The 20,034-nt window shown below is 43.2% G+C and overlaps 1 protein-coding gene across 4 annotated transcripts in view; it reads left to right on the top strand.

Annotated features, from left to right (window-relative positions):
* The window catches only part of LOC118372278 (potassium voltage-gated channel subfamily H member 7-like), a 141,454-nt gene that overhangs the window by 22,141 nt on the left and 99,279 nt on the right, over positions 1-20,034 (top strand). For 2 of the 4 annotated variants that reach the window (XM_052499257.1, XM_052499255.1), the window contains exons 3-4: positions 56-211; positions 14,924-15,394. In XM_052499257.1, coding sequence (XP_052355217.1) covers positions 56-211; positions 14,924-15,394 — 627 coding nt within the window. Of the gene's footprint in view, positions 1-55; positions 212-14,923; positions 15,395-16,526; positions 16,548-17,340; positions 17,365-20,034 lie in introns of all 4 variants that reach the window. The other 2 variants (XM_052499254.1, XM_052499256.1) reach the window with 2 other exon arrangements.

Raw genomic sequence — 20,034 nt, 5'->3', positions numbered from 1 at the left:
GTCAATGAGCATCAACTCTAGTGTGAAACCTGTGTCTCTTTTTCCTGTCCCGTAGGCTCTGACTTCCTGTGTAACACCCACATCATCCCAGTGAAGAACGAGGAGGGCATGGTCATGATGTTCATCCTCAACTTTGACTACATCCTAGAGGAGGACAGCAGTGACTCTCTGGAGGGACTCAACCACACGTCTCCTGCCAAAGCTGAACCAAGTGAGTAACCTGTCAACACCTAGGCTTTAGCTCAGTCGGCTAAAACCCTACATTTAAATGAAACTTTACCAGAAAAGGAACTGAATGTCTCTGTCACTCTACACGCAGTGTAGTGGCTGTACAGGAGCAACACAGTAGTATATCCGAAGGAAAACTAAACAATGGAATGGAACTTTACTCTTTCAAGTCTTTCAAGTTCCCTTAATGAGTACAGTTTCATACCGTTTCCCCTCGGCTAGTTTAAAGCCAGGTGCTGAAGTGAGTATGCTACAAGACATTATGAAAACTAACCCTGATTCAGATCCTACCCATGCCAGATTACGGCGATGTGATTTATAGATCGGCAGGTAAGGGTGCTCTCGAGAGGCGAGATGTTCTTTACCGTACGGCCATCAGATTTGCCACCAATGCTCCTTATAGGACACATCACTGCACTCTATACTCTTCTATAAACTGGTCATCTCTGCATACCCGCCGCAAGACCCACTGGTTAATGTTTATTTATAAAACCCTCTTAGGCCTCACTCCCCCCTATCTGAGATATCTACTGCAGCACTCATCCTCCACATACAACACCCGTTCTGCCAGTCACATTCTGTTAAAGGTCCCCAAAGCACACACATCCCTGGGTCACTCCTCTTTCAGTTCGCTGTAGCTAGTGACTGCAACGAGCTGCAACAAACAATCAAACTGTCACGCCTGACCTTAGAGAGCCGTTTTATTTCTCTATTTGGTTAGGTCAGGGTGTGATGTGGGGTGGGCATTCTATGTTTTGTTTTCTATGTTTCTTTGTTTCTATGTTCTGGGTCGGGTATGTTCTCAATCATGGACAGCTGTCTTATTCAATTATTCAAATAAAAAGAAAATGCACGCTCACCACGCTGCACTTTGGTCTACTTCTTACGACACCCGTGACAGAACTACCCACCACAAAAGGACCAAGCAGCTTGGTAAAAGGAGGACTGGACATGGGATGACATTCTGAACAGCAAAGGATCCTGGACATGGGAGGAGATCCTGGCCGGAAGGATCGCCTTCCATGGGAACAGGTGGAAGCAGCCAGGAAGGCGGAGGCAGCTGGTAAAGGGGCCCTTCGTCTACGGCCCAGGATATCCTGCGCCGGCTCTGCGCACTGTGTCTCCGGTACGTATGCACAGACCAGTGCGTGGTGTGCCTGCGCTCCGCACATGCCGGGCCAAAGTCACCATCCAGCCAGGACAGGTTGTGCAGGCTCTACGCTCAAGACCTCCAGTGCGCCTCCACGGCCCAGTGTATCCTGTGCCCGCTCCCAGAGCCAGGCCTCCTGTGTGTCTCTCCAGTCCAGTGATGATCCATGGCAAGAAGCCTCCAGTGATGAATCATGGCACAAAGCCTTCAGTGATGATCCATGGCACGAAGCTTCCAGTGATGACCCATGGCACGAAGTCTCCAGTGATGATCTGGACTGGGCAACAAGAGTGCCCAGTCCAGGGCCTGCAGCGAGGTCCCCAGTCCGGCCGGGGCCAGCAGCGAGGGTCCCCAGTCCGGGGCCCGTAGAGAGGGCCCCCAGTCCGGGGTCGGCGGCGATGATCCCCACACCAGAGGTGCCACCAAAGCGGGGTGAGCCAGAGGTGGAGCAGGGTCTACGTCCCACACCAGAGCCACCACCGCGGATAGATTCCCACCCGGACCCTCCCCCTAGGTTCAGGTTTTGCGGCCGGAGTCTGCAACTTTGGGGGGTACTGTCACGCCCTGACCTTAGAGATCTGTTTTATTTCTCTATTTGGTTAGGTCAGAGTGTGATGTGGGGTGGGCATTCTATGTTTTGTTTTCTATGTTTCTTTGTTTCTATGTTCTGGCCGGGTATGGTTCTTAATCAGGGACAGCTGTCTATCGTTGTGTCTGATTGGGAATCATACTTAGGTAGCCCTTTTTCCTCCTTTGATTGTGGGTAGTTGACTTTTGTTAGTGGCACTATACCCCCTGTAAGCTTCACGGTCATTTTGTATTGTTTATTGTTTTTGTTGGAGACATTATTCAAATAAAAATAAAATGTACGCTCACCATGCTGTGCTTTGGTCTACTTCTTACGACACCCGTGTCACAAACGGGACAGTTTTACCTCAATTTCTTCAGTCAAAGACTCAATCATGGACACTCTTACTGACAGTTGTGGCTACTTTGCGTGATGCATTGTTATCTCTACCTTCTTGCCCTTTGTACTGTTGTCTGTGCCCAATAATGTTTGTATCTACCCAATGTTCATATGCTACAGCAACTAGCTAAATGTTTTGATATGGCCCCAAATTAATATAGTTGGGTTACAGTTTTCATATTTTAACCGACGTGTTACGAACGCGTCTGGTGTAGATTAACAAAATCAAATGTCCGGTTTGTATGAAAGACACTTGGCCTTTGTTTTTTGTCATCCCCAGATCTACAGTAGTCCCACCATGTGTTCACCGCTCACTCGACCTTGTGAACTACTGTTCACCCACAGTTATTCCTCGGCTTGGCAGGGCTGTCTCTCTCTAATGCTTCCCAGTGGTGCTGTACTACTCTCATTGCTTCCTCTACAGGCATTGACATGTAAAATGGCCCCCACAGACCCAGAGAGAGGTCATTCCTTAGATCGGAGTAATTGGAGGCCCTTATAGGCTTTAGTGCTTGAGAGAGAGAGAGAGAGAGAGAGAGAGTGTTTGCGTGTTTCTATAATCGTATTTGCGTAGTAGACAGGTTTTTAGGATTTCCACACATGGAGAATTTGTTTTAGCAGCCTTTATAAAAGCGCATTTCATGCAGTTCTACATAATTTACATGATATTAGCAGAACACAAAACACCTCACTATTCAGGTACTGTAGGAAGCAATTTTGGAACTTCAATTATTTTTTTCATATCTATAATTATTTGTTTATTATTATTATTATTGTATATCATTGTTATTATAGTAGGCCTATTTATTCATCTAAACCTCTTCTTTAAATATGCTAAATATGTTTTGTTTCATTCTGTTGAAACATTTTCTTTGGATAAATTTAGTTCGATCTGTCTTTTAAATGTATGCTCCGTATTTAGTATAAGATAGGTTATAAGTAAGCCATTTGTAAAATATATATTGCTTTAATTTGTTGGTTACGGAAGGCACTAGGTTTTCTTTGAAAATGCTGCAATATAGCCTGTTCAATAATGTTTGTGGTTTAAACCAGTTCACAAGGTTTTTGGTTCATTCCGTCGAGTTATTTTCTTTGGCCAAATGAAGTTCCAACTGCATGATGTGCCTATAAACGATGGCCTGACTTACTGCACTTTTGATATGACCTTAAAGTTTAGAAACGTCTGGTGTGGTTATTAGCTTATTATACTGTAGGCCTAAGACATGAAGGCAGTGTGCACCGGCTGACTGACTGGTGTCATAGCATTCTCTCTCTCTGTCTCTCTCTATTAAACAATAGGCTATAAAGTTTTGCACATGCTACACATCAGAACACAAGGAATAGTGTTTTTGTCATAGACTGTTTTTAGGGACATGTAAATGTAACTCATTTGACCAAAATCCCTTGTTTGTTGATGGTGCTGGCTGCGTGGGTGGATGCCCTAATCGGTTACGCAACCATTGCAAATGATTGACCGGTAAATGTATCAAATGTCCGATAAATTCAAATCTTCCCAGTCACTTGTCCTGCGACAGATTTTCCTAACGGAAACCCTGATATACAGTGCCTTCGGAAAGTATTCAGAACCCTTGACTTTTTCCACATTTTATAAGGTTACAGGCTTATTCTAAAATATATATTTTTTAAACGTCCCTCATCAAGCTACACACAATACCCCATAATGACAAAGCGAAAACAGGTTTTAGACATTTTTGTTCATTTAGAAGAAAAATAAATAAAAATGAAATATCACATTTACATAAGTATTCAGACCCTTTACTCAGTACTTTGTTGAAGCACCTTTGGCAGTGATTACATCCTCGAGTCTTCTTGGGTAGGATGCTACAAGCTTGGCACACCTGTATTTGGGAGTTTCTCTCATTCTTCTCTGCAGATCCTCTCGAGCTCTGTCAGGTTGGATAGGGAGCATTGCTGCACAGCTATTTTCAGGTCTCTCCAGATATGTTCGATCGGGTTCAAGTCCGGGCTCTGACTGGGGCACTCAAGGACATTCTGAAACTTCATCCCAGTCTGAGGTCCTGAGCACTCTGGAGCATTAAGGATCTCTCTGTACTTTGCTCTGTTCATTTTGCCTCGATCCTGACTAGTCTCCCAGTCCTTGCTTCTGATAAACATCCCCATAGCATGATGCTGCCACCACCACCATGCTTCACCGTAGGGATGGTGTCAGGTTTTCTCCAGACGTGACGCTTGGTATTCAGGTCAAAGTGTCACGGTTTTCATATGGTGAAGGAGAGTCAGACCAAACTGCAGCGTGTATATTGCGATCCATGTTTAATCAAAAAACGTAAACACAAAACACTACAAAACAATAAACGAAACGAAAACCGAAAACAGCCTATACTTGTGTCAACTAACATAGCACAAGGACATCAAGACACTCAGACAATCACCCACAATACAACCAAAGAATATGGCTGCCTAAATATGGTTCCCAATCAGAGACAACGATAAACACCTGCCTCTGATTGAGAACCACTTCAGACAGCCATAGACTAACCTAGAACACCCCACTAAGCTGCAATCCCACTATCTACACACCACATACAAAAACCCATGTCACACCCTGGCCTGACCAAATACATGAAGAAAAACACAAAATACTACGACCAGAGCGTGACACAAAGAGTCTAAAAACCTGTTTTTGCTTTGTCGTTATGGGATATTGTGTGTAGATTTTTAATGATTTAAAAAATATATATACATTTTAAAATAAGGCTGTAATGTAACAAAATGTGGAAAAAGTCAAGGTGCCTAAGGCACTGTTTCCAATTATAAAGATTAAGCATTGGCTACTCATCTGTGATGGCCTATGCTCTCGTATCAATTTCTCAGATAAGCTACTTTGAAAAATAGCTCTGTTTTCTCAGAATCACTTAATTGTTGAAAATGGTTTTTTTTTTTGTTAGCTTCAGATTAGTCTTCTCTTTTCAGCAGTAGGCATTTGCTTTCAAATTTTGAAATTAAGTATTTTGAAATTTGCAAAAGGCTCATTTACAGCTGCGACCAACCATAGAAATATAATCCATAGATGGCAGTTCCCATTCAAGTCAGGACTGGCAGCCATTGCTTGTGTACCCATTAGTTTAACAGTCAAGTGCCAGGGTAAGAGGTTCCAAAATCCTTCAAAGGAGGATTTTGGCCACAACGCAACAAGCTGTTCTGTATTTGGCACACGTGCAGCCCAAATTGCAGCCTTCCCGACTGTAAGTGCTTGTGATAAAACGTAATCCCCAGCTATTTGTTAGACGCTATTGATCCTCTGTAGCTCTGTTATGCTCTCTAGTATTTTGATTTATTTTATGTATGTCGGTTCAGAAAGGAGAAATATAATTTTGGAGAAAGAATATTTTTATATCGGCTGTTCTTACAAGGGTCTCACTCCCAGTTCCTCAAAAGCACCTCTGCCAAAAGTGTGGGGCGGGCAATCCCATAATTGAACGGAGCATGAAAACAACGATTCAGGCCTAAAAACATGCATTTCTAAACAGCTTGGCAGTGTGAATGCTGCTGTCAGACTGATTCATTTACAAGGTGGAGTCTTGCTCTGCTCACCTACCTTGGCTCTCTCCTTCTCTAAAAGCCTCTTTAAACTGGTACAGGGAAATTATCGTTTTCGCACTTTGGCGATTTAGGTTGGAACATTTAGCCCTTGCACATTTCAGGACACCATTTTTTCCTCATTCTTCCAGAAGAATTGTTCCTTTTCTTCTTTTAGCATATAGATGATGGTCATGACTCATAGCGGTCCCTGCATAATTAAAGACCACAATTAGACCTGGTCCAATACAGAATTCTGTTACGCATCACCCTCTGTGGTTTAGGGCAACAACCGGATGCAATGGAAAGAGAGCCTGTGATACGTCTTCCGCTTTCACAAGTTAACAAGGGAACGCTCCATCTTAACTCCTCCCCATTTACTGGATTGGTTCAACAGTGCAGAAAAGAACCTCCCCCGACAGTCATTTTTTTTGACCTGCCAGAAAGAAAGAAAAGCAGTTCAGGCGTTTCTTTTCCACCTGCTTACGTCGGGTTAGCCATGCAGAAATGCTCCTACGTGAACATTGATTAAGCCCCATGCACACAAATGACGTACGGGCTCAGCGAGGGAGTCAGAGAGAGAATGATGCTGTGGCCTTAGCTTGACCCAGGGAGTGCTCGGCCATGCATTAGGTGCTGCTGCTACAGTATGTATTGCTGCTTTGTGGTGTGTTGGTCAACCATAGTCTAATTTCACACCCCGTCTTAGTCGGTTTTCTCTTTGTTTTGATTAGGGTTGCTGGAAATGGTGCTTGGTATGGACCCAATAATGGCATTGACGTTTGGATGGTTTGAGAGCCAATAGAATGTATTGCCGGTGGTCAGTCGTGTCTCTTTGGCTTTGTGTCGTAAGGGTGGAGATGTCAAGGAAATGTTTCCATTACTTGTTGAGAGGAGCGAAGGTACAGTGGCGGTCATTCAATGTTATGGGCATATCCATGTGATGTTGAAGTACTATTCATTCACCCCTGGGGTGCTTCTGAAGACATTGACTTCTACACTCTTAGAAAAAAGGGTTCCAAAAAAGGTTATTGGGGAGATATATTTTATTGAACCTTTATTTAACTAGGTAAGTCAGTTAAGAACAGATTCTTATTTTCAATGACAGCCTAGGAACAGTGGGTTAACTGCCTTGTTCAGTGGCAGAACAACAGATTTTTACCTTGTCAGCTCAGGGATTCGATCTTGCCACATTTTGGTTACTAGTCCAACACTCTAACCACTAGGCTACCTGACACCCTCTCATCTGTGTTGAGGATCAGTGTGGGGGATGTGTTGTTACCTACCCTTACTCCCTGGGGCGGCCCGTCAGGAAGTCCAGGATCCAGTTGTAGATGGAGGTGTTTAGTCTCAGGGTCCTTAGCTTAGGGATGAGCTATGTGGGCACTATGGTGTTGAACGCTGAGCTGTAGTCAATGAATAGCATTCTCACATAGGTGTTCCTTTTTTCTTGGTGGGAAAGGGCAGTATGGAGTGCAATAGAGTTTGCGTCATCAAAGGATATTTTGGGGCGATATGCAAATTGGGGTGGGTCTAGGGTTTCTGGGATAATGGCGTTGATGTGAGTCATTACCACCCTTTCAAAGGACATGGCTACAGACGTGAGTGCTGCGGGTCGGTAATCATTTAGGCAGGTTACCTTGCTGTTCTTGGCACAGGGACTATGGTGGTCTGCTTGAAACATGTAGGTATTGAAGACTCGGTCCGTTGACAAGTTGAAAATGTTAGTGAAGACACTTGCCAGTTGCCGCATGCTCAGAGTACACATCCTAGTAATCCATCTGGCCCTGCAGCCTTGTGAATGTTGACCTGTTTAAAGGTTTTACTCACAACGGCTAAGGAGAGCGTGTTCACACAGTCACCCGGAACAGCTGGTGTTCTCATGCATGCTTCTGTGTTGCTTGCCTCAAAGCGCACATAGAAGCCATTTAGCTCGTCATTTAGCTCATCGTCTCGCGGCTGTGCTTCCCTTTGTAGTCCGACTAGCACCGGAGCTGGTGTTGTAGGATTCAATCTTAATCCTGTATGGACGCTTTGCCTGTTCGATGGTTTGTCAGAGGGCATAGCGGGATTTCTTATAAGCGTCCGGGTTAGCTCAGTGGAAACTAAATATAAAATATAGTCGATGCATAAGTATTCAGCCCCTTTGTTCAGGCAAGCCTAAATGAGTTCAGGAGTAAAATTCTGCTTAATAAATCACATAAAATTTGTAAGAACTCACTCTGTGTGAAATAATAGGGGTTGACATGATTTTGAAATGACTAACCCTTCCTCTGTGCCCCATACTGTACATACACCATCTGTAAAATCCCTACGTCAAGTATTGCATTTCAAGCACAGATTCAACTACAAAGACTGAGCTGCAAGACAGGAATAAGACTGCTCAGGGATGTTACCATGAGGCCATTGGTGATTGTAAAACTGATACAGAGTTCAATGGCTTTGATGGGAGAAAACTGAGGATGGATCAACATTGTAGTGACTCCAAAAGAATAACATAAATATACACAATTTTAATATTCCAAAACATGCATCTTGTATGCAAAAAGGCACTAAAGTAAGACAACATGGCAAAGGAATACACTTTTAGGCTTAAATACAAAGCATTATGTTTGTAACATATCCAACACAACACATCACTGAGTAATTCCTATCTAATTTTCAAGCATGGTGGTGGCTGAATATTGGTATGGGTATGCTTGACATCGGCAAATACTGGGGAGTTTTTCAGGATAAAAAGAAACGGATAGAAAAGTCCAAGAGCAAAACCTGCTTCAGACGGCTGTACACCAGAGACTGGCATAACAATAACCTACAACACAAGGCCTACACTGTGTTGCTTACCAAGAAGACAATGAATGTTCCCAAGTGGCCAGACAGTTTTTAAATCTGCTTGAAATACTATGTCAAGACTTGGAAATAGCTGTCTTGCCATGATCTCCAACATCTTGACAGAGATGGAAGAATTTTGAAAATAATAGTATGCAAATAATGCACAATCCAGGTGTGAAGCTCTTCGAGACTTACCCAATAAGACTCACAGCGGTAATAAATGCCAAAGATGTTCTAACATGTATGGACTCAGGGAGATGAGTACTTATGTTTAATTTATTACGTTTTTATTAGTCCCCCCAAAAAATTTAATTTGTCTTCCACTTTGACATTACAGAGTATTTTGTATAGATTGTTGACCAAAAATGTAATCCATTTGAATCCCACTTTGTAACACAATAAAATGTGACGAAACCCAAGGGGTCTGAAATCCAAGGGGCAGTGTACATCCTCCAAAAGGAGAGGCTTTATGTAAATCAGAATGAGTGCACTAAGCACCTAAACTGCATGGCTGCATATCCACTTCAAACCATCCATCTTCAGCAGAATCACAGCTTGAGGGAGGAGATCCATTTTTTTGAATGCTTTCTATTCTGCCTCGGCGAGGATTGGAACCATATCTCTAGATATCCCTCTCTCTTTTTACTTCATCCAAATTATTATTTCATTATAAAGTCACCATTTCACTTCAGGACTGGGGGATCTGAGTTCTATTTAATATTCAATGCAAATATTACGACTAGCTGGTATCATAGCAACGGGGGATGGTGTTTGTGCATGCACTGGCTGCTGTGCAGTGTTATCTGTGTGTGTTTGCAGAGAGAGTGCCATGCTCCCTGCCTGTAGTTCTACTGCAGTGGGCTAAATCAGGGCCACACAGAGTGATTCTTGTTAGTCTTAAACAAATGTACTTTGAAACAAAAGTATATACCTCACACACATGGTTATGGTTTTAAATAAAATAAGACCCAAATCAAACCAACTCAAATATTCTTGGTCACATACACGTGTTTAACAGATGTTATTGCGGGTGTAGCGAAATGCTTATATTTCTAGCTCCAACAGTGCAGTAATATCTAACAAGTAATATCTAACCATTTCACAACAATACACACAATGCACACACATCTAAGTAAAGGAATGGAATTAAGAATATATAAATATTTGGACGAGCAATGTCAGAGTGGCATAGACTAAGATACAGTAGAATATAATAAAATACAGTATATACAGTTGAAGTCAGAAGTTTAAATACACATTACCCAAATAGATTTAAACTCAGTTTTTCATAATTCCTGACATTTAATCCAAGTAACAATACCCTGTCTTAGGTCAGTTAGGATCACCACTTTATTTTAAGAATGTGAAATGTAGTTGTAGTAGTAGTAGAGAGAATGATTTATTTCAGCTTTTATTTATTTCATCACATTCCCAGTTTACATACATTCAATTAGTATTTGGTAGCATTGCGTTTAAATTGTTTAACTTGGGTCAAACATTTTGGGGTAGCCTTCCACAAGCTTCCCACAATAAGTTGGGTGAATTTTTTGGCCCATTCCTCCTGAAAGAGCTGGTGTAACTGAGTCAGGTTTGTAGGCCTCCAGTTCTGCCCACACATTTTCTGTAGGATTGAGGTCAGTGCTTTGTGATGGCCACTCCAATACCTTGACTTTGTTGTCCTTAAGCCATTTTGCCACAACTTTGTGGAAGTATGCTTGGGGTCATTGTTCATTTGGAAGACCCATTTGCGACCAAGCTTCAATATATCCACATAAATTTCCCTTCCTCATGAAGCCATCTGTTTTGTGAAGTGCACCAGTCCCTCCTGCAGCAAAGCACCCACACAACAGGATGCTGACACCCCCGTGCTTCATGGTTGAGATGGTGTTCTTCAGCTTGCAAGCACCCCCCTTTTTCCTCCACATAACGATGGTCATTATGGCCAAACAGTTATATTTTTGTTTCATCAGACCAGAGGCCATTTCTCCAAAAAGTACGATCTTTGTTACCCATGTGCAGTTGCAAACCATAGTCTGGCTTTTTTATGGCGGTTTAGGAGCGGTGGCTTCTTCCTTGCTGAGCGGCCTTTCATGTTATGATGATATAGGACTCGTTTTACTGTGGATAAATATACTTTGTACCTGTTTCCTCCAGCATCTTCACAAGGTCCTTTGCTGTTGTTCTGGGATTGATTTGCACTTTTCACACCAAAGTACTTCATCTCTAGGAGACAGAACGTGTCTGCTTCCTGAGTGGTATGACAGCTGTGTGGTCCCATGGTATTTATACTTGCGTACTATTGTTTGTACAGATGAACATGGAACCTTCAGGCGTTTGGAAATTGCTCCCAAGAATGAACCAGACTTGTGGAGGTCTACTATTTTTTTCTGAGGTCCTGGCTGATGTCTTGATTTCCCCATGATGTCAAGCAAAGAGGTATTGAGTTTGAAGTTAGGCCTTGAAATACATCCACAGGTACACCCCCAATTGACTGAAATTATGTCAATTAGCCTATCAGAAGCTTCTAAAGTCATGACATAATTTCCTTGAATTTTCCAAGCTGTTTAAAGGCACAGTCAACTTAGTTTATGTAAACTTCTGACCCACTGGAATTGTGATACAGTGAATTATAAGTGAAATAATCTGTCTGTAAACAATTGTTGGAAAAATTACTTGTGTCATGCACAAAGTAGATGTCCTAACCGACTTGACAAAACTATAGTTTGTTAACAAGAAATATGTGGAGTGGTTGAAAAACAAGTTTTGATGACTCCAACATAAGTGTATGTAAACTTCCAACTTCAACTGTACATATGAGATGAGTAATGCAAAATGTAAACATTATTAAAGTGACTAGTGTTCCATTATTAAAGTGGCCAGTGATTTCAAGTCTATGTATATAGGGCAGCAGCCTCTAATGTGCCTGTGATGGCAATTTAACAGTCTGATAGCCTTGAGATAGAAGCTGTTTTTCAGTCTCTCGGTCCCAGCTTGATGCACCTGTACTGACCTTGCCTTCTGGATAATAGTGAACAGGCAGTGGCTCAGGTGGTTATTGTCCTTGATGATCCTTTTGCCATTCCTGTGACATCGGGTGCTGCAGGTGTCCTGGAGGGCAGGTAGTTTGCCCCTGGTGATGTGTTGGACAGACCACACCACCCTCTGGAGGGCCCTGCAGTTGTAGGCAGTGCAGTTGCCGTACCAGGCGGTGATACAGCCCGACAGGATGCTCTCAATTGTGCATCTGCAAAAGTTTGTGAGGGTTTTAGGTGCTAAGACAAATTTCTTCAGCCTCCTGAGGTTGAAGAAGAGCTGTTGCGCCTTCTTCACCACATTGTCTGTCAGTGATGTGTACGCCAAGGAACTTGAAGTGTACCACCTTCTCCACTGTGGCCCCGTCGATGTGGATAGGGGGGTGCTCCCTCTGCTGTTTCTTGAAGTCCACGATCAGCTCCTTTGTTTTGTTGACGTAGAGTGAGGTTATTTTCCTGGCACCACACTCCCAGGGCCTTCACCTCCTCCCCTGTAGGCTGTCTCATCATTGTTGGTAATCAGGCCTACTACCGTTGTGTCATCTGCAAACTTGATGATTGAGTTGGAAGCGTGCATGGCCACACAGTCATGGGTGAACAGGGAGTACAGGAGGGGGCTGAGCACGCACCCCCTGTGGGGCCCCAGATTTGAGGATCAGAGAAGTAGAGGTGTTGTTTCCTATCTTCACCACCTTGGGGCGGCCCATCAGGAAGTCCATGACCCAGTTGCACAGGGTGGGGTACAGACCCAGGGCCTAAAGCTTAATGGTGTGCTTGGAGGCGTGTTGAATGCTGAGCTATAGTCAATGAACAACATTCTTACATAGGTATTCCTCTTGTCCAGATGGGATAGGGCAGTGTCCAGTGCGATGGTGATTGCATTGTCTGTGGATCTATTGGGGCGGTAAGCAAATTGAAGTGGGTCTAGGATGTCAGGTAAGGCAGAGGTGATATGATCCTTGGCTAGTCTCTCAAAGTACTTCATGATGAAATGAGTGCAATCATAGTCATTTAGTTCAGTTACCTTTGCTTTCTTGCACCTGTACCGTGTCAGATATAGAGTTGAAATGTATTACATTTTGAGTTTGCATCCCAATATTACACATCACAGAAGACTGAAAAATAACAAAACTGTTTGACATAGAAACACCAGATTTTCGGCTGTTTAAAAAAAATAATGTTTACGAGTTATGAAATTATGAAAAATATTAATAACATTTCGCCCATGAGGCCACTAAAGGGCCATTTGGTCATTTGACTGCAGGAAAGGGCTACAGTGGAACTCAGCACGGCAAGGAGCATCATTCCTAGTGTCACCTTTAAAAATGATAACAGGCCAATGCATATATTCTTTTGCCACAAATACATTGGTATATTATTTGGCATGCTTAATTTTCTATCCAATTAAGGGATTCTTAGCCTGTAGGTTTTTATCCTTTTGAAATTGTGTGTGTGGGGGGGCATAAAGTGGATATGCTTATGGTGAGGTAGATGTGTTGTCTTTCCTATATTTCCATTAATATATTGATTATGCACTTCTTCATTCATTTATTTGATAGGGACAGATACAATTAAACCATTGACAAATGAAAAATAATAAGAACCAGATGCACTGGAATATGTGTTGATTTTTATTGGAATCTAGTTGGTGTGAAAGTAACACCTTCAAAGTAAGTGACCCAAGTGTACACATGACAGTGTCGAAAACTGGTTTTCTACTCCTCGTCATGAGTGTCAACAAAGAAAGACGAGCTAAGGGCACAACAAAAGAACGCCTGCTGAACATTGTCAATCATCTCTCTGCTATTCCCCACACTGCCTTTAACAATTCAACCTCTGAAATGTCATGTAGCAGGCACGTTATCTCACTAAAGCCCAAATATCAAGAGGGATATGGAGCGGAGAGTATTTTCTTTTTCATAGTTTATGCTTGTTTTTGTATTCGCTTTTAGATTTATAGAGTATAATACTTCATCAGGAAAATTACTTTTGGATGTTCTGTTATTTTATGAAATTCTTCACTTATGTTTTCAGTTTTTAATAGAAAATGTACTGTTTTAATTACAGAAATAAAGACGTCAATGTCTCCAGCAGTATACAGATTTTGTCCATTTTCCCTTTTTTCCATTACTCAGTGTTAGGTAGCTTCTGTAAGGGTGCTTGGATGAGGCTGAGAAGACCACTGGTAATAACATGGGATTTTTGTTCCAGGAAAGAATGCTTCACTAGACTCAATGGCCCTGAGCTGGCACGATCTGGCTTAATCAATGTATGTACTATACGTTCTGTTGCCATGGTGCGATGTCGTGTTCACATACAGTACGACACATGTACTGTAACATGTTAACTGTGTGCACAGACTAATGATGGTTTCTACAAACTAGGAGGAGAAAACACGCATGCCTCATAGTTCTGACTGGGATTGTAGTTTCAAACACGCGCGTGCGTGTATGTGTGTGTGCGTGCACCTGTGCATGTTTGTGTGTATAGCCACTGTATATCTGTGTATTTGTTAGGTCACCCCGGGAACATCTTATACATTTGAAATGAGATCTTCTGACAAGGTCCCCAATGTCCTTGAACGCAAGATGCCTCCACTTCATACTTCCTAGAAACTGTACTCATAACGCATTGACAGATTCATTAGTAACATCATTTGGACAAAGATGATCTCTTTCTCCAAGGGTATTAATCAATCATCGGAAACCTGTTGTAATTTTATATTTTATGGGACTGTAATATATTAATGGCGGTTGCTTTATTTCGTCAAACGTCTAAATAATTGAAGGAAGCTGAAGGTGGAAGCTAGGCCGTTGGGATAAGAGGCATTTGTTTTGATCTTGCTGCTCTTGTTGAAATAACTGTTGGCTAGCTCCTTTTGAACAATATTGGCACTCGCTGCTTGATATCTGGGGAGTGAGCTGGAAACTGAGGATTAGCATGAGCTACAGAGCATCCCTCCAGTTCGCCATCTTCCCCTACTTGTTTCTACCTAGTCACAATCAAATGAAGAATTCCTCCGCAATAAATGAAGTCATCACGAACCACTCTGAAAAGCGCAGTTTTGTAAAAATGATTTCTCTTATTGTTGGAGATATTCCAAGCGTCACTGTTGAAAAATTGTACTCTCTCTATCTCTTTTCTCTCTCCCAGGGAAAGGTAGATTGTTTTGTTTCCGGCTCCCAGCCTTACACCTCCTGGGCATCAGTAAGCAGTCCCTCCCTCAGCAGGACCCTGACGCAGTCATAATCGACTCGCCCCGCCGCAGTGAAGAGTCGGTGGCCACCCGCGACTTCCAGTCACTGCCCACCCGGGAGAGCTGCAGCCCCTCCTACGCCAACGACACACGGGCCCTCATTGGCCCCAGCCACTGCTCCACCCCTGTGTCAGGACCCCTGGACCACTCGTCCCCCAAGGGGCCCTTCTGGGACAGGCTGGTTCCTCAAGCGGTTCCCCAGGCCCAGCCCCAGACTGTGGGCCCTCTGGCCCCCTCCATCCCAGACCTGACCCCCACCGCGTCCAGGGAGAGTGTGTGTAGTATCCGGAGGGCCTCCTCTGCTCAGGACATGGAGGGTTTTGGCTCCAACTCCAAGATGGCCTTCAGGGACCGACATGCAAGTGAAGGTATGTAAGTCAACACCACCTCCATGGTCAGAAATGCTTGTCTCCCCCATCCGCCTCATCCTGAGATGTTATGCTATATTAAATCAATTTGGCCTTGCTGTTCTTACACAGTAGATTTGGTCCCAATCCCAACCATTGTTATCATGTGGTACCAATCAAAGCTGACCTTGGATCAGTGAATGAGGTTAGCTCCCCAGCTCAACTTTACCTACTCTTCAGGCATCAGGACTCCTGAATTACCACATCTATCCTGACTCCTGCCACTATCTGACTCCTGAATTATCACATCTATCTGACTCCTGAATTACCACATCTATCCTGACTCCTGAATTAACACATCTATCCTGACTCCTGAATTACCACATCTATCCTGAATTCTGAATTACCACATCTATCCTGACTCCTGAATTACCACATCTATCCTGACTCCTGAATTACCACATCTATCCTGACTCCTGAATTACCACATCTATCCTGACTCCTGAATTACCACATCTATCCTGACTCCTGAATTACCACATCTATCCTGACTCCTGAATTACCACATCTATCCTGACTCCTGAATTACCACATCTATCCTGACTCCTGAATTACCACATCTATTCTGACTCCTGAATTACCACATCTATCCTGACTCCTGAATTACCACATCTATTCTGACTCCTGAATTACCACATCTATCCTGACTCCTGAATTACCACATCTATTCTGACTCCTGAATTACCACATCTATCCTGACTCCTGAATTACCACATCTATCCTGACTCCTGAATTACCACATCTATCCTGACTTCTGAATTACCACATCTATCCTGACTCCTGCATCACAGATCACCTTTCCACCCACAGTCAACAAGAGGGGTACAGTACCGCCTCAGAATCTCCCTGTCTCTGTACCCAGCTAATATTTATATCCCTTCCTACACCATTGTATCTGCATTTCTCATTCCAAGGGCCCCAGCGTGACACTGTAATACATCTACTTCAAGATAATGAATGGTGTGACGGCGATAGGGCTTTTTATGTGGGTCGTCTCTCATCACTAGCTAGCTACGTACAGATCTGGAATCTCCTCTCACTCCTCCCACCTTACTCCCATCCCCTCTCTCCCCTCAACACTATCCAATCGCAGACAATGGTCGTAATATCAAAGGTAACAACCCCACGTTCCTTGAACATAGCACGGATATAGAGTATATGGCCTGAACTGCTTGCTGCATGGATTTTTCCATTCAACAACAACATAAGCCTGTGTTGAATGCTAATGCATGGAAACCATGTGTTTGATACCATTCCATTTGCACCATTCCAGACATTATTATGATCTGTCCTCCCTTAAGCAGCCTCCACTGAATTCTATGTCAATGGAATGTTATCAAATATCCGAGAGCCTTTTAACCTCCAGAAATAAATGAAATGACTGTACTTTCCTCTGAAATCAATCTCTTTACGAGCCTAAAAGTGCATTCTGGATCAATACCTACCAGAGGAGGCTGGTGGAAGGAGTGTGGGGAGAAGGACGGGCTCATTGTAATGGCTGGAATGGAATAAATGGAACGGAGTCAGACATGGTTTCCATATGTTTGATGTGTTTGATACTGTTCCAATATTCCATTTACAATGAGCCCTTCCTCCTATAGCGCCTCCCAACAGCCTCCACTGATACCTACTCCATTTGGAGGAGCATCTGATAAATGTTATCCGCTATCATTTTGTATTCTTAACTTTAGACATTATGTCTCCGATTTCCAGGATATTTTCATTACCATAACATAGTGGCCAGATTTTTTAACCTAAAATCACTCTGATGTTGCTCAAATAAATGTAACATGACACTCAGGAAGTGCCAGCAGAATTATCCTGACCTTTGACCCTCCCCTCTCTCTGAGGTCACTTCCTCTTTACGCTGCTCTCTACCTCCCTCCCTCTCTCTCCTGATTCGCTAGTGTCTCGGTCCTGGATGGCTGGGGGTATGGCTTGAGCTTTTCCTATATGTCTGTAATGCACACATACTGTACCGTACAATGCTGCTGTAGCATGAATTCAAGCTGCGCATGTCTTTTGTGTGTGTAAGTATCACTCACTGTAGTCTCAACACTCGTTTGTGAAAATGGGAGAATGAGTCATCCCTCCATCTTCTCCTTTTGGATCAGCAGTTGACACATTCCCTGTCTTCTCCATATTGCCCACAGAAGATATTATGTGTGACAGTGTGTATGTTGTTCAACGTGGTGAGGTTTTATGGCACTGTTGTACTGTATTTTCGCATAGTAACATAGAGTATTTGTGGATGTTTGAATCACAAAAGCCATATCCATATGGTGTCATTGAGTCAAAACCTTGACTGAGATATAAGTATATAAGTATACATTTCCTTTGTGGACATAATTATTTCACTAAAATTGTTCATTACACCAAGTTTGTCATTTCTACAGCTGTTGAATGGAAGGTACCAGGATCAAGCAGAGGGTTAGGGTGGATCTTTTTGACTGTTGTATTTCTACTGTTGTCCTGTGGTTGTTCACTTTTCTTGTGACAGCAATTGAGTTCACTCAAGAGCAAAAATACTCACGCTCCCACGCATAACAAATAGACACAGCAGCCTATTGACACACCTACCATGAACTGCACTTGAGGTCCCCTTTTTAAACCATTAGCATACCGTGAAATTCTCAAGCTGTGTCAGGCACTACCTTGCTAGCCTAGCCTAGCATCACCGCACTAGCCTACCATAGCATTGCCGCTCTAGCCTAGCCTAGCATCACAGCGCTAGCCATTGCCAAACCTCTCTCTCCATTAAATTCTCCTCCAGGACCCTTCAACCAGATCAAATCCAGTCTTCTGGGCTCCACGCCTGACTCTCACCTCAACAGATACAGCACCATTAACAAGATCCCCCTCATCACGCTCAACTTCTCAGAGGCCAACAACGACAAGAAGTGCCCCTCCCCTCCGTCCTCCGAGAAAGCCATCATCGCCCAAAGGTCAAGGACCCGAACGCACAACGTCACCGATAAGGTCACGCAGGTAAGAGGTAACGAAAGGCCATGTGCCTTGTGCTCAGTAAGCGTTGGTGCTCACTGACATAAGCCAAGATGTTGGCTTATGTCAGTGAGCCATTCTATAGAATAGGTTCCATACAGAGGACATGTATTTTCTGTGTGTTTGTTCTGTACATACAGTTACAGATGTATAGTGTGCTGTAGCTGGATGTACTATTACCTCATTGAATAATCACATGAATAGTCATGTGCCCCAATGTTATACAGTAGAGAGCGGTAATTATCCCCTGCCCCACACACACGGAACACCACCAGGTCAGAACACAGTGTCTGTACACGCTGCTCTGTTGTTACTGTCTGACGCTATCTAATTCATTGGAAACTCAAGCGGCTTGTTTTAATAAGTAAACCGGTGAAGGTGTATATCATCCGTAGGGGGACAGATTCTCTTACCAGGGCTCAGGGATACACTCTAGTTACACACAGGTTAGAGGTCATCCTCACCATCACTGTCGGCCTCCAGGCCTGTCTGTCTGTCTGTCTGTCTGTCTGTCTGTCTGTCTGTCTGTCTGTCTGTCTGTCTGTCTGTCTGTCTGTCTGTCTGTCTGTCTGTCTGTCTGTCTGTCTGTCTGTCTTCCCCATGGTGAGTGTGTGTGCGCAGTACACTGACGCCTCCTTGTGTGGGTCCCTTTGGGGGAGGAGGGAAACCAGGCTGCCTGTGTGTACTCCCTGCCTGCGTGCTTGTTTGTCTGTGTGTCCGGGTGTGTCACTATGGCAGAGCTGGTTGACCTTTAAGATCTGTCAGGGCCACTTTGTCCAGAACAGATGAGGATGTTGCTTTTCTACTGATAATGTGTATAAAGTTGGCAGTCGGTATAAGATGAGGGAGGATGATAATTTTTATTTTATGAGCATGGCCTTATTCTATTACAGAATATTGGATGACAGTCATTCATATTCCATACACCCAGTTCAATGTAACATGGATAGGTTTAGCCTACTACATGATACTGTACCCATCATAAGGTTGCTACAACCTAGCCTATGAATTAAAGTTTACAACGTGCATAGGTGCATAGGCCGAGGGAATTTTGAGCAGTCAAGGTGAGAGGCAGTGAAACATTCAATACCGCCTTGCACACTCTTGCCTACAGCTAGCTAATGTAGCGTGTAATCATTAGTCCAACAATTGCAAATTAGAGATTCTATTGGACAAATTCAGGTATGTTTATCCCCATTTTGTTACGTTTGCGAAATGTTTTTCAACAGAATCGGTGGAATGAATACACACCTGATTACACGCAAACAGTTCACTTTCATAGCAGCCACATAATAACATCATGATCACTTCACTCGTTGTAGATGTAATTCCTTCTCAAAACTATGTGTACAACACAGTAGCTGTCTGTGACCAGGCGAAAAGCCTTTCCAAGCCAAACCTTAATACAATGACCGCTTACCTCTACACAGACAGTTGTCACATCATAGTTAACTAGAACTGCCCCTGAACAGGCAGTTAACTCCACTGTTCCTAGGCCGTCATTGAAAATAAGAATTTGTTCTTAACTGACTTGCCTAGTTAAATAAAGGTCAAATTAAAATTAAAATAAAAAAAAACTAACACGTTAGTAAACTCGC

Source organism: Oncorhynchus keta, chromosome 37 (assembly GCF_023373465.1).
Source record: "Oncorhynchus keta strain PuntledgeMale-10-30-2019 chromosome 37, Oket_V2, whole genome shotgun sequence".
NCBI lineage: Eukaryota > Metazoa > Chordata > Actinopteri > Salmoniformes > Salmonidae > Oncorhynchus > Oncorhynchus keta.
The sequence above is the reverse complement of the archived record's forward strand: the minus strand, read 5'-3'. Positions and strand labels throughout refer to the sequence as shown.